The following is a 13,955-nucleotide window of genomic DNA, read 5'->3' as shown; positions in this document are numbered from 1 at the left end:
ATGTTTCTAGGCCATGTATAAATACAGTTTTAAAAAGTTCTCTAATGCAGATATATTGAATTTACCCAAGAAGTTATAGATTTTTAAATGTATCAAATATCTTGATAATTCTGAAGTATACTTTATTATCTATTTTATGTTTTCTTAAAAAAGGAAGTTTAAAGCAAGTGTGTGTTTGGCCTGGATGAAAAAAGATATAAAGACAATTTTTAGATAATATATGTATTCCTTATCTCTATTAAATTCATGAGAGATCCTGGTAACTGAGACAAATGTATATATTTTTATTTTTCCATTGCCTACAAATGGATACAAAGTCTGGAAAATAAAAGCAAATATTTCAAGCCACTATTCAGTATGTTTTTCTATCATTTTTTCTCCTTCATTTGTAAATTCTTCTGAGAATTACAATGAAGGTTGCCATAGGCTGCATTTGAATGTTTTACTGGTGTCCACACAATGTTGTATTATAAACTTATGGATTTAAATGACAATGTTGACATTTTCAAGGAAATTGCAATAAACAATAGCATGCATTGATTATGCTGGAATTAAAGCTACAATTTAAAGAAGGTCATTCCTAATTGCTAATCATTGTATTAAGCATGCTAACATGGAAATGTGTCTTTTCTATGTCTCCCATGACACTTTAACACAACATGCTAAAGACTTTCACTATTTACAATTAATGATAGTACCAAATATTGTATGTACTTTTTGAGATTCCATTAGCTCACCATAGAAAATGAGTTGACCCTTTGCAAGGTTTTTTCCTCGAAGGTTGCCTGCTATGCACTCGTAAAAGCCTTCATCTTCTTCTTGAAAGTTCGGGATTTCAAGGATAGCTTGAGATTTGCTGTACTTGACTTTCCCTGGCAATGGGCTTCCATCCAACCTTCTCCAACTAATATCAGGGACTGGACTAAACAGTTATACCTCATTAGAATAGAAGATGATTTAGTCTTTATGACCATAGGACAAAATAAGAGCATCCTTAAAAATTACTCAAAAAAATTCAATCAATTGATTATATTGTAGCTAGTTTAAAAACCATGCAATCATTCACCATTCACTCATCCAGTCATTTATTTAACACTTTATTAAGTGCCCATCATGTGCAAATCATGTTCTGTGTTCAGGGATTACACTGGTAAATAATATAGATATATCCTCTGCCTTCATGTTGCTTACAGACTAATGGAGAAACATACCATAAACAAATAGTAAAAATAAATGTATTTATAAATTACAGTAATTGAATCAAAGGGAATGGGGTCTAAAGATAATAAGATTATGTCAGTTTAAGTGTGGTGTCGAGGAAATATTTTTTGAAAATCTGACATTTATGAATAGGTAGACTCTTCATATATTTATATATTCTAAGGCAAAATATAAGTTCCTCTATACTATACTGGTACTAATAGGTAACTAAAGGCATATGTGATGGAAAAGCTAGATTATTGTTTCCAGCCTATCACCCAGCAAGAATCCATGTGCATTGGAGGTGAGCCCAGCTCTGCTCCTCTGATAGAAGAGCCTCTGCTCCAAACCCTTCCTTCCAGCCCATCACCCAGCGAGCTTCCACACACTGAGTATTTAGACAGGCCTAGGTGCACAGTAGTGAAACATCTGAATACTTCTAGGGTCATAAAGAACCTCAACTCCCACTGAGCTGCTACAAAAAGGGAGAAACTCATCTTTATAAATCTGAATTCAAATATCTTTTTCTGGCTACCACGTTGCAAAACATAGTAGTAGAGGAAAAATTGGCATAGAAGTACCTCATAGTAAAGTGAAGCATACCAGCTGACAGTTGCAGAGACCTCCAACAAATTAACCAAATGTGAATGTACCACCAACTGACTAAAAATCATAGAAGACAGAATGCAAAGTGAGTAGCAGGGAGAAATATAGAACTGCAGAGAAAACGTGGCTCATCTCCTCCCACACACCTCTGAATTATCTGTTGAAATGCCACAGCATGGCCCAGGTACACCTGTTCTTTAGAAACTGGGAAGCCTTTGTAATATCCATTTCCATCAACAAAGTACAAGTTTCTTGGTAAGAATCAGGAAAATGGAACTGCAGAGAGATTTGTGGGTCATCTCCTCCCATAAACCTCTAACACTCAGAATTAACTCCAAGAAAGTAGAAGAAACGTATAATCCCTCAGATGACCAGAATCCACTACAGAGACACAAGATATATGAGAAATCAAGAAAATATATCTCCCCCAAGGGAAAAGAACAGCCCTTCATCATCCACAGACAGTACAATGGAACTCATGGAAATGTCAAATAAAGAATTTAGAATATTCATAGTGACAAAGCTAACAGAGATGCAAGAGAAGAGAGACAACAAACTCGAGATGATGCAGGGGAAAAGAGACTACAAGTTCCAGGAGATGAGGAAGTTCTTGCACGATCTGAAAGAAGAAATGTATACCATAAAAAAAGAATCGAATGGAACTGTTAGAGATGACAGCCATAATACAGAAAATCAAAACCTCCCTTGAAAGTATTAAAATCAGATTAGACCATGCAGAAGATCAAATCTCTGATGTAGAAGACAGAATCTCTGACTAGAAAAATCCACCAAAAAGACTGAGAAAATAACCCCCCAAAATGAGAATAATATATGAGTAATACTAGATACTATTAAACTCCCAAAACACCTGGATAATTGGTATCCCAGAAGGTGAAGAAACTTATAATTACATTGATAATCTATTCTACAAAATTGTAGAAGAAAACTTTCCAAACCTAGAGAGGCACTCAAATATCCAGCCCCAAGAAAAACAAAGGACCCCACATAAAATCAACCCAAGAAGATCTTCTCCAAGTCACATCATAGCCAGATTGACCAAAAACACAGATAGAGACAAGACACTAAAATTGGCAAGAAAGAAATGTCAAGTTACTTTCAAAGCATATCTTATCAGGCTAACATCATACTTCTTGTTGGAAACAATGCAAGCAAGGAAAAGATGGGAAAATATATTCGAACTGTTAAATGAAAAACAATTTCAACCAAGAATACTGTATCTAGGAATATTATCCTTCATATGGGAAGAAAAGCTTGAAACTTTCTCAGATAAACAAAACCTGAAAGAATTTACCAATACCAGACCAGCTTTTCAAGAAGTTCTAAAGGGAGTGCTATACCAGAAAAACTGAAGACTGACAGACAGAAAAAGAGAACAAAAAACAACCAAGATAATGGCCAACTTAGTGGTAGGACAAGTCTGGAAATATCAATAACAAAATGAAATTTTAACTTCCAGATTTTTTTTTTTTTGGAGAGGTTTTTTGCTATAGGGCGTGTGCGCTCGCCAGACAGACAGAGAGAGACATAGAGATAGAAAGCGAGAAATCACCCCCCAGGGGGGATGGTCACGCCACAATCCCTTCTCCTCCATTCTCCTCTCAGGATCTTGGGCACGCATGCACACGCACCCAGCGTGAGTTTTAAACCACCAGGTCTGGAACGCGAACCGTGGTCAACTACGTGGGAGTCCAGCGACATAGCCATTATGCTAACTGCTGGTTCCCAACTTCCAGAATTTAAATGGAAAGATCAGACCACAGTAACACTTGCAAATTCAACAAAAGAGATTAATTACATTAGACTGAACTGATGAAATAGAATTCTATGACTTGTGACTAAAATATTACTGATTTTCTACTAGCTTTCACTTCCTTATTTAAGGTTTTTGGTTTTTGTGGGTTTTGAGTTGTTGATAGGTTCAGCAATTTGTTAATTTTTTAAAAAATTGAAACATAAACTTTTCTCTCTTCCTGATCTCTCTGCAATTGGAAAATATTTGTGAGCATTCTTATTTTGTGGCAGAATCATTATTTGTATAACCAATAGTATTAGTTGCCTTCCATCAGAAATTTAATTCTTATGGGGATTTGTGCAAATAAAAGACCAAATTGAGACTAAACATTTTTTTGGCAAATAAGTTAGTTTATATCTCTCTTTAGAAAAAGGAGGAATGGAGAGAAAAAAAATGTTTCAGCAGAAAATTAGAGTACAGTTGTTACTAGATTTTATCTTGTTCCATATTTTTAGTTCAACTAAGATCTTTCATTAATCAAAATGTGAAAAAAAAAGTTTACTATGGAAGGGAGGGAGGGGAAAAGGGAAGGAAAAAAAAGCAAAAGTATGCTTAATTGCCAAAAAATGAGAAGCTATTTGCTGGTGATAAGATATATAGTAATACCTTTGTCTTGACGGATATGCAAGGTATTCGTGCTGGTAAAAGAAATGTTGTACACTATAAAGTTAAATGTGATTAAATGTAAATAAATTTTTAAAAATTAAGAAAAACAAATAATGAGAAAAATCATAAATATAAAAGTGTGCGGAAATTTGCAAAAATGTACATTAAAACATAGGGACTGGTCAGTGGTATGGCGGTATTAAACATCTTTTCTACTGTGATTTGAGCTTTCCATGTTTTGAGAACACACACACACACACACACACACACACACACAAAGAAAAGCTAGATTATTTAGGAGAATGAGTACTATAAAACAATCCATCTGAGTTAGGAATATAGGCTCTGTAATTCTCAAAAGAATATACTCAATTTTACACTATTTAATATAATAATAATAAAACAAAGATTGATTTATATTGGACCCTGTCTTCTATTAGGAAGATTTATAAATCAAGTTCCTTTAAAGATCATTTGTTTTTGTTTATGTTTTGTTTGGTTTTGAGACATTTTTGCTATAGGGCATGTATGCTCCTAGGAAAGACAGAGAGAGACAGAAAGCAAGAAATCACCCCCCAGGGGGATGGACATGCTGCAATCCCTTCTCCTCCATTCTCCTCTTGGGATCTTGGGCAGGCACATGCACAAGTGCCTGCCATGATTTTAAACAACCGGGTCTGGGACTCAAACCTCAGTCAACTAAGTGGGAGTCCAGCAACATAACCATTACACCATCTGCTGGTCCCCATTTAAAAGTTTTAATCTAACATCTCATATCTAATGTTTTTAGCATACTATGAATATCTTTAAATTACAAAAATAAATTTTATAATATATGAAACTAAATGTCCTACAAGGAGGGATACATACAGAAATTCATTGTGTAGGTCTCATTATTATAAGAATAATATTAGGAAATGCAGACAATGAGCAAAGTTACAACTCGAAAGTATTCACTAATAAACTGATCATTTGTAATATGAATTCCCAGTCTGTTTATATTAGCATCACTCATTTCCTACTTTCAAATCATTCTTCATTCTTTTATATATTTTCAAATGACTAAATATCCTCTAATTAAGTTTTGAATTAATAATAATAATAATGACAGTAAATCATTTTGCAAAGTCAATTTGTAAATCTTATAGGAGATGCAGGGTTTCTTCAAGTCAACAGTCATGTGGGGGAGTCATCCAGTCACATGCAAAGTGGTTGATCTGTAGAGTTTCAGGAGTAAACAACTGCAGAAAATTGGTGATGACTCAATAGAGTCTTCAAAGAAAACTGATGAGGCCTTAGGAATTTTTATTGGCAAAAATTACGACCTTCTTATACACATAAAATATAGAAAGTTGTATCAGGTGTGCACACATAATTTTCAGAAAATGTGCTCCAAATCGATGTTTGATTCATCTATTCTTTTCATAATTAGAGTACAGTAGTTGCAATTACAATTTAAGTTTGGCTAGACACAAAATAAAATAATTCTTATCATAAATTTGGTTTTGTCCTTTCAAAAGCCTTGCCACTACTATAAATTTAGGGTGACATTTCAGTAAATTGGCATATTTCTGGCAACAATTAACCTTGGATAAGTGATTTTTTTCATTTTTTCATTTTATGGAATACCAAACTAATAAAAATAAAGTTCTAGGAGAAAATTTATTCACATAGAAAGATATTCACAAAGCCTGGTGAATTTTATAGCCCATGTGGTATAACTCAATTTTTAAAATTCATATGTTACATATGTGAACATATTAAAATTATTTTATCTGTGGGTTGATGGGATATAAATGCCTTTTATTTTCCTCTTTCTTCTTATTTCTGTTTGTGATTATTTTCCTACAATGAACATGCATTCTGAAAAAAAATTTTAGAGAGAAAAATAGAAGCTCTGATATTTCTCTGAATTCATGATCTTATGTTCTCTTTTTATGACATTTCTGAGATTTATGACAGATACATGGAAAGTATCCAATAAAAAAATTTTAACCTAAAATATTCAAAAATTATTAAGTAAAAGTTGAGTTTATTTTTACCCAGAGTTGTATCTTTGTTTTTTTTTGTTGTTGTTGTTGTTCACATTGATTGTGAAGACAGGCATCAGTATTTTTATATAATTGAATACCTAAGTGATTGAAAAGTTTAATGATAATAATCATTATAATAATATCACAACAAATAAAGTCAGAATTATTAACCACAAACTCAGAGCCAGATAATGTGCAAAATGTATGTGCATATAGTTTACTTTTTATGTAGCTAAAAGAGGCACAACTGGGATTTATTTCTAGGTTTCCTTACCTGAGAAGCCATGTGCTTCATATCAGGGCAATACTGATATCACCAATATTCTAAGATCACCTTCTTAAAATTAAGTATTGGAGATTTTTTAAAATGTGTATCTATCTTAAGTAGTAAGATTGTGTAAAGCAAAACAAATCTAATCAATACCAACTATTCTGACTTTTTCAAAAAAAAAAAAAGATCTCAACGATAACATTGAAATATTTTTGTTTTTTTTTTCTTTCTTTTCTGTGTGTGTATGCACTCACCAGAGACACAGAGAAAGACAGAGAGAGCAAAAGTGAGAAATCACCTCCCAGAGAAAATGACCATATTGCAATCCCCCCCACCCCCTCCACTCTCCTCTCAGGATTTTGGGCACACACGCACATACACTGGCAAGTTTCAAGACGCCGAGTCCAGAACTTGAACTGTGGTTGACCATGTAAGAGTACAGTGCCACAATCACTACTCCACCTGAGGGCCCTGATAACATGGAAGTCTTATTGGACCAGTGTTTTGGTTTATTTCTTTGGTGGGAGAAAACAGATATTCCAAGTAAAGACATACTTTTCTAATAGGAGTAGTGTAGTAGGAAATGTCAGTGCTCTACCCACTTCCATCTAATTCCTTACCCACTTTAGATACCCACATACTTTCACCCTGAACATCACTATGATCATCTCTGTTAGCAATTACCCTCCAGTTGCAACAGCCAACTTTACCTTCACAAAGAAAATGCTGTAAGTGCCTAGGAATGCACATGCCCAGGATTGGTCCTTAACCAATAACTGACTGGGTGCCAGAGTAGACATTAAAATATTCCAGCTCCCAAGCTGGTGTGGGACAACTCTAGGTAAGACCTGCATTCTCTTCAGAGCTCTCCTACAGCATCAAGCCAAATCTCCCTTTGACAGAATTGTGACTGATAAAGTACTCTGCTGAGCAACTTGCCCTTCTCAGTCCCGCATGCCCGTTCTCTTATGGGTTCCAAGAACTCTTTAATACATCACTTTCAAAGAATCATCTTTTCAAGGTCTGTCTCTTGGAAAACAAATTAATTAGAATTCCTAGTAAGCTGTTCTTGCTACTTTAGTTGCAATACTAACTGTAAAGAATCCTTGAATAATTCTCAATATATCATTTCTATTCAGTCTTTAGATACATAAAAATGGAAATCTATAGAATTAAACATCACTGGCATAAAAGTCTGAAAAATGAATGAAAAACTTGTAAAAAAAAAACTGAATTGTGGAACACATTTGGAGAACTTAGGGCCGAAATTATATCAGAATGATAGAAAAAGGCAAGACATATAAGACACATGAGGATGAATAGAAACATAAAAACTTTATTACTTATAAGAGAAAATTCTCTATAATTTTCTTTTTCCTTAACCCAGTTATGTTTGGAGTGATATGTCTTGGATAAACCAATTATGGAAAGTATTCCAAGATTGAGGGTATTGAATTCTAACCTATTAGCTTTCAATTTTGTTTGCATTTTAATTTTCTTCAGAAAACTCTGTCTCCCTATCTTTAGTCCATCTGATTTTAATTGGTCTGACTATACCTCTGTCATTAGGAGAGAACAATACAATTCAGGTCTTGCCTTTAGAGCTTAGACACATTGGCAGCCAGGAAAACCAAGACAAATCAGTTAATCAGAGATTACTAGACTCAATTCTAGGACAACTTTTGAAAGAACTTTTTTTTTTAGAGAGAGAGTATTTTTGCCAGAGGGTACATGTGCTCTCTGGAGAGACAGAGAAATAGAGAGATAGAAAGTGAGAAATCATCCGCCAGGGTATAAGGCCATGCTACAATTCTTCATTCTCCTCACTGGATTTTGGATATGCATGCACATGTGCCTGGTGTGAGTTTCAAGCCATCAGGTCTGGGACTTGAACCACAGTCAGCCATGTGGGAGTCAAGTGATATAACTAGTATGCCATCTGGTAGTCCCTGAAAGAACTATGAAAAGGGCTTTCTTTCTCTGAGTTTTTTTGAGGGGGGAGGGGGGATTATAAGGTCAAGCATCTAGTCAACAATTTCCCACCAAACTGGAGACAATATCTTTGAAAACCAAAAGCAATAATACAGAAGAAAGAAACTTGGAATTCTTCATGCACCTAGATCAAATCATGACTGATGACAAAAAAGTAAAGGAAAAAAAAATCTGTTTTTGATCATTTCACTTATTCAGTACATTTTCTTTTTTGTCAGAAACCTGTTTGAATCTCTTCTAGCTACTTTCAACTCAAAGGGAACTAACAAGCTTATTCTGAATGCCTCAGTTCAAATGCTCAGTAGCTTAGTTTCTATCCATGTGATAGAATCATAGTCATGTGTCATTTAGGGATGGGAATACCTTCTGAGAAATGAATCTTCAGGCAATTTTGTTGTTGTACACTATCATATAGGAAACTTCCACAAACCTAAATGGCATAGCCTACTACATATCTAGGCTATAAAGAATGATGTTATAAGACCACCATCAAACACATAGTCTTTCACCAACTGAAAGGTCCCTAGGCAGCACATGACTGTATGTGATATGGTGGATTCCTATTATATATTTTCTGTTTCAAATATTGTAGAATCCTTGCATCAACTAAACCACCAAAAGATAATAGCTTTAAAAATTTAAAAGAAAAATTCTCATTGTGTACTTTTTTGACTATTTTCATGTCAATGAAATTTGTAATGGTAGAAAAATCAAGCAATTCTTTAAGAATTCACAGTAACTAATTAAATGTTGAGTGTTTTTATTTTTCAGATATGTTATATCCTGGCTATATAGGAACACCATGATCCTCTAATAATTATCACTAATAATGTGAGATAATAGAGTCAAAAAAGCATGGTTATCCCCCCTGGGGAGGTGATTTCTCACTTTCCCTCTATCTCTGTTTATCTCTGTCTCTCTCTGGTGAGCACACATGCCCTGTGTGTGTGTGTGTGGGGGGGAATCTAAAAATAAATAAATAAATACAAAACAGAAACTATTTAAAAATATATTCACATTTTAATTAATAGTTCCCATTTTATCCTATAACTTCTTATGAAGACATTAAATGAACTGCTTAACATTTTATATACACTCTGTCTGAAGCCATCCTAAATGGGCAGTGGGCAGGAAGAATTGAATCAATGTAAAATAAAAGTATTTACTAGTGAGCTTTAGTATTTTAATGCAAGTTAATTTTTTCCTTTTTTTTTTTGGTAGAGGCTTTGCCTTGGGACACCTGTGCTCACTGGAAAAAGAGAGAGAGACAGAAACAGTGAGAGAGAAAGTGAGAAATCATCTCCAGGAGGATGGCCACCCCACAATCCTTTCTCTTCCATTCTCTCTCAGGATCTTGGACATGCACACACACATACTTGGCATGAGCTTCAAGCCATCCGGTCTAGGACTCAAACCATGGTTGACCCTGTGGGAGTTCAATGAAATACCACTACTCTATCTGCTGGTCCTTCAAGTTATTTTTTCTTCTAAGATATACCATTCTATGTAAATAACAATAGTCATATAATTATTATAATTATGTTATAACAGTATAACACTATTTATGTAGTAGAGATAAAAATACAGCACTCACCCTTACCTGTATTCTCTTGCACATTTATAGGCATGAATTTTCTCATTTATAGAATAGGAATTAATAGCAGTATATAATTCATAGGATTTTTGTGAGGATTAAATGAGATAATCCGTGTCATATGTTTAAATATGCTGTCTAGTACATATTAAACAACATTTGAGTATTAATGACAAAATTAATAATTTAAGATTATTGAAATGCAATTTTTATCATTTCAAAAGCAAAAATCATAGTTTATATGTACTTTTTTCCTATGCACTGTTCGTGTTCTGTATTACTAAGCATTCAATATGAACTGAGCCATTCACAAGCTAGAATCAGATCTCCATGCTATGAATGATGTGGCTACACAAACAGGTATATGTGTTCCTTGCAGTAAATTTCCTGCTCTCACCACATAATACCAGCTGCTATGAAGATTCAACCCCTGTCCACAGAGGTCATGTTCATTTCCTCATGACAAGGGCAGAAATCTCTCAAAGGAGACAAGGTATGCACTGCTGTGGAGAATCTTTGTTTTCCAACCTGTCAAAACATTTATGACCATTGTGTAGAGAGGGAAGAGCATTCTTTAGAGAGGAAAATTCTGTGTAAATGAGCTGGGCATTTAAAAATAATATTAATAACTGTTAATTGAGCGCTTACTATGCACCAGACATTGTGACAGATGGCTTCCACATGTCATCTGAGTTAAATACTCAGCTGGCAGCTGCTAACAATGCTAATTACTTTTTTGGAATGGTATTCACGTTTAGACAGGTAATTTCTACTAAATTATTACCTGCCAATTCTGTTCCACTTAGAGTTCCAGAACAGGCTAATTTATTGCGACCAACCTTCTAATTTTTTTTGAGTTGCCACCCATATAATTATGAGCACTAGTAATAGACTCTTTTTCCTTCTGTGGCTTCAGTATTATATTTAGAATCTACCCAGTTTGTTCATGGTGATGGTACTATTGTAGTAATGCGTTGTTCATGGCCAATTCATATTGATTCCAAATAAATTAGCTATTTAAAAGGAAATGTAATATATTAATCACAGCAAGAATTACATACACCAAGGGGAATCTTTTATTATTATTATTATTATTATTATTACTATTTTAATTTGCCAGAAGTCATGTGTGCTCACCAGAGAGAGGGAGAAAGAGAGAGAGAGAGAGAAAGAGAAAGAAAAAGAGAAAGAGAAAGAAAGCTTCTCCCTACATCATAGAAAAGGGTCATGCTGCAATCCCATCTCCTCTCTTTTTCCCTCCTTACAAGATTTTAGGCATGTGATTCAGACAAGAAGCCATTTTAAAGCTGAGGTGTGTCCTGGCCTCTTCAAGGAAGCTATGCTCTAAACTTTATCTTCTAGACCCCCAAAATATTCAGACAAGAAGCCATTTTAAAGCTGAGGTATGTCCGGCCTGTTCATGGAAGCTATGCACTCTAAACTTCATCTTCTAAGCCCCCAAAATATTCAGACAAGAAGCCATTTTAAAGCTGAGGTGTGTCCTGGTCTGTTCATGGAAGCTATACGCTCTAAACTTCATCTTCTAAGCCCCCAAAATATTCAGACAAGAAGCCATTTTAAAGCTCAGGGGTGTCCTGACCTGTTCAGGGAAACTATGCTCCAAACTTCATCTTCTAGACCCCCAAAATATTCAAACACAGTGGAGGAGAGATTTTGTCACAGAATGACCAGAAGCCACCACAGAGGCACAAGAAACATGAGAAACCAAGAAAATATCTCTCCCCTCAGGGAGAATAACAATCTCCTCATCATCCACAGACAGTATAGTAGAACTTGTGGAAAGTCTGATAGAGAATTCAGAATGTTTATAGTGACAAAACCAAACGAGATGCAAGAGCTGAGAGATGATGAACTCCAGACGATGTAGGAGAAAAGAGACAACAAATTCCGGGAGGTATTGAAGGTCTTTCATGATCTGTAAGAGGAAATACATACCATAAAAAAAGAATTGAATGGAGCTATTAGAAATGAAGGCTGCCATTCAGAAAATCAAAACCTCCCTCGAAAGTATTAAAAGCAGATTAGTCCATGCAGAAAATTGAATCTTGGATGTGGAAGGCAAAACCTCTGATCTAGAAAAAACAACCAAAAAGGAACTTAAAATAACCCCCTTAATATGAGAATACTACACAAGAAATACTAGACAGCATTAAGTGTCCAAACATGGATAATCAGTATTCCAGAAGGTGAAGAAACTAATAAGGGCATTGATAATCTACTTCAGGAAATCTTGGAAGAAAACTTTCCAAATCTAGAGAGGCATTCAAAAATCCAGACTTAAGAAATACAAAAGACCCCTAATAGAATTAACCCAACAAGATCTTCACCAAGGCACATCATAGCAAGACTAACCAAATCTGCAAAGACAAGATACTACAATTGGCAAGACAACATAACTACAAACGTCAGGTTACTTATAAAGGTTATCCAATCAGGCTAACCTCTGACTTCTCATCAGAAACAAAGCAAGCAAGGAAAGAATGGGAAAAATACATTCAAAATATTAAGTGAAAAACAGTTTCAACCAAGATCACTATATCTAGTAAGATTATCTTTCAAAGGAAAAGAAGCATAAAACATTCTCAGATAAATAAGGCCTAAAAGAATTTGCCAGTAGCAGACCCATTGTTCAAGAAGTTTTGAATGGAGTGCTCTACCAGGAAAACTAAAGACACATAAAAAAATAAGAGAACAAAAGGCAACCAAGAAAATGACCAATTTAATGCTAGGGAAAAGAAATATCAATAATAACATTGAATATTACCTTCCAGTATTTAAACAGAAAGATTGGACCACGGTAACACTACATATTTAACAAAAGAGAGTCTGAATCTAAGACTGAACTGGTGAAATAGAATTTTATGACTTTTGAGTAAAATATTACTGACTTTTTTTTACTATGCTTTGTTTTCCCAATTTAAGCATTTTACATTCTTCTAAGTTGTTGATAGGCTCAGCAATTTGTTAAAATATTTTTCTTGTTTGTTTCTTTAAATGGAAACATAAACTTTTCTTCCTTCCTGACCCCTCTGGAATTGGAAAACATTTGGGAGTATTTTAATTTTGTGACAGAAGAGTTATTTAAGATCAATAATGCTTGTTGCATTGAATCAGAAATTGTAAATACTCATTATTGGACAGAGCTTTGACTGGAATGTCATATCTGAATTAATCAGGAAACTATGGAACTAAAGTGGATCTCAAGTAAGCCAATAGAAGCTCTTAGAAAGATGGCCTGGCACCATAAATAGTTCTGCCTGGCAGACAGGATTAGAGAAGATATATGAAAGAATTTATAACATATAATAACCTGGACTTTTCTTCCCAGCCCAGCATTGTAATCAGTAGAGATTGCAAAAGAGCAACCACACCAGAGGATTATCTTGAGAAGGACGTTGAATGCAGAAAAAAAGACTGATTTTTGCTAGCAGATGGTATATCACAGAATACGGACAACCAAAAAGGAACTTAAAATAACCCCCTTAATATGAGAATACTACACAAGAAATACTAGACAGCATTAAGTGTCCAAACATGGATAATCAGTATTCCAGAAGGTGAAGAAACTAATAAGGGCATTGATAATCTACTTCAGGAAATCTTGGAAGAAAACTTTCCAAATCTAGAGAGGCATTCAAAAATCCAGACTTAAGAAATACAAAAGACCCCTAATAGAATTAACCCAACAAGATCTTCACCAAGGCACATCATAGCAAGACTAACCAAATCTGCAAAGACAAGATACTACAATTGGCAAGACAACATAACTACAAACGTCAGGTTACTTATAAAGGTTATCCAATCAGGCTAACCTCTGAC

General features: G+C 34.6%; 1 protein-coding gene across 1 annotated transcript in view; it reads right to left on the bottom strand.

Annotated features, from left to right (window-relative positions):
* The window catches only part of CNTN6 (contactin 6), a 395,429-nt gene that overhangs the window by 91,162 nt on the left and 290,312 nt on the right, over nucleotides 1–13,955 (bottom strand). Inside the window, exon 9 of the mRNA XM_006168594.2 lies at nucleotides 738–922. Coding sequence (XP_006168656.1) covers nucleotides 738–922 — 185 coding nt within the window. The remainder of the gene's footprint in view (nucleotides 1–737; nucleotides 923–13,955) is intronic.

Source organism: Tupaia chinensis, unplaced genomic scaffold, assembly GCF_000334495.1.
Source record: "Tupaia chinensis unplaced genomic scaffold, TupChi_1.0 Scaffold145889_1, whole genome shotgun sequence".
Classification (NCBI taxonomy): domain Eukaryota; kingdom Metazoa; phylum Chordata; class Mammalia; order Scandentia; family Tupaiidae; genus Tupaia; species Tupaia belangeri.
Note: the sequence above shows the minus strand (reverse complement) of the source record. Positions and strands in the feature narration are given on the sequence as shown.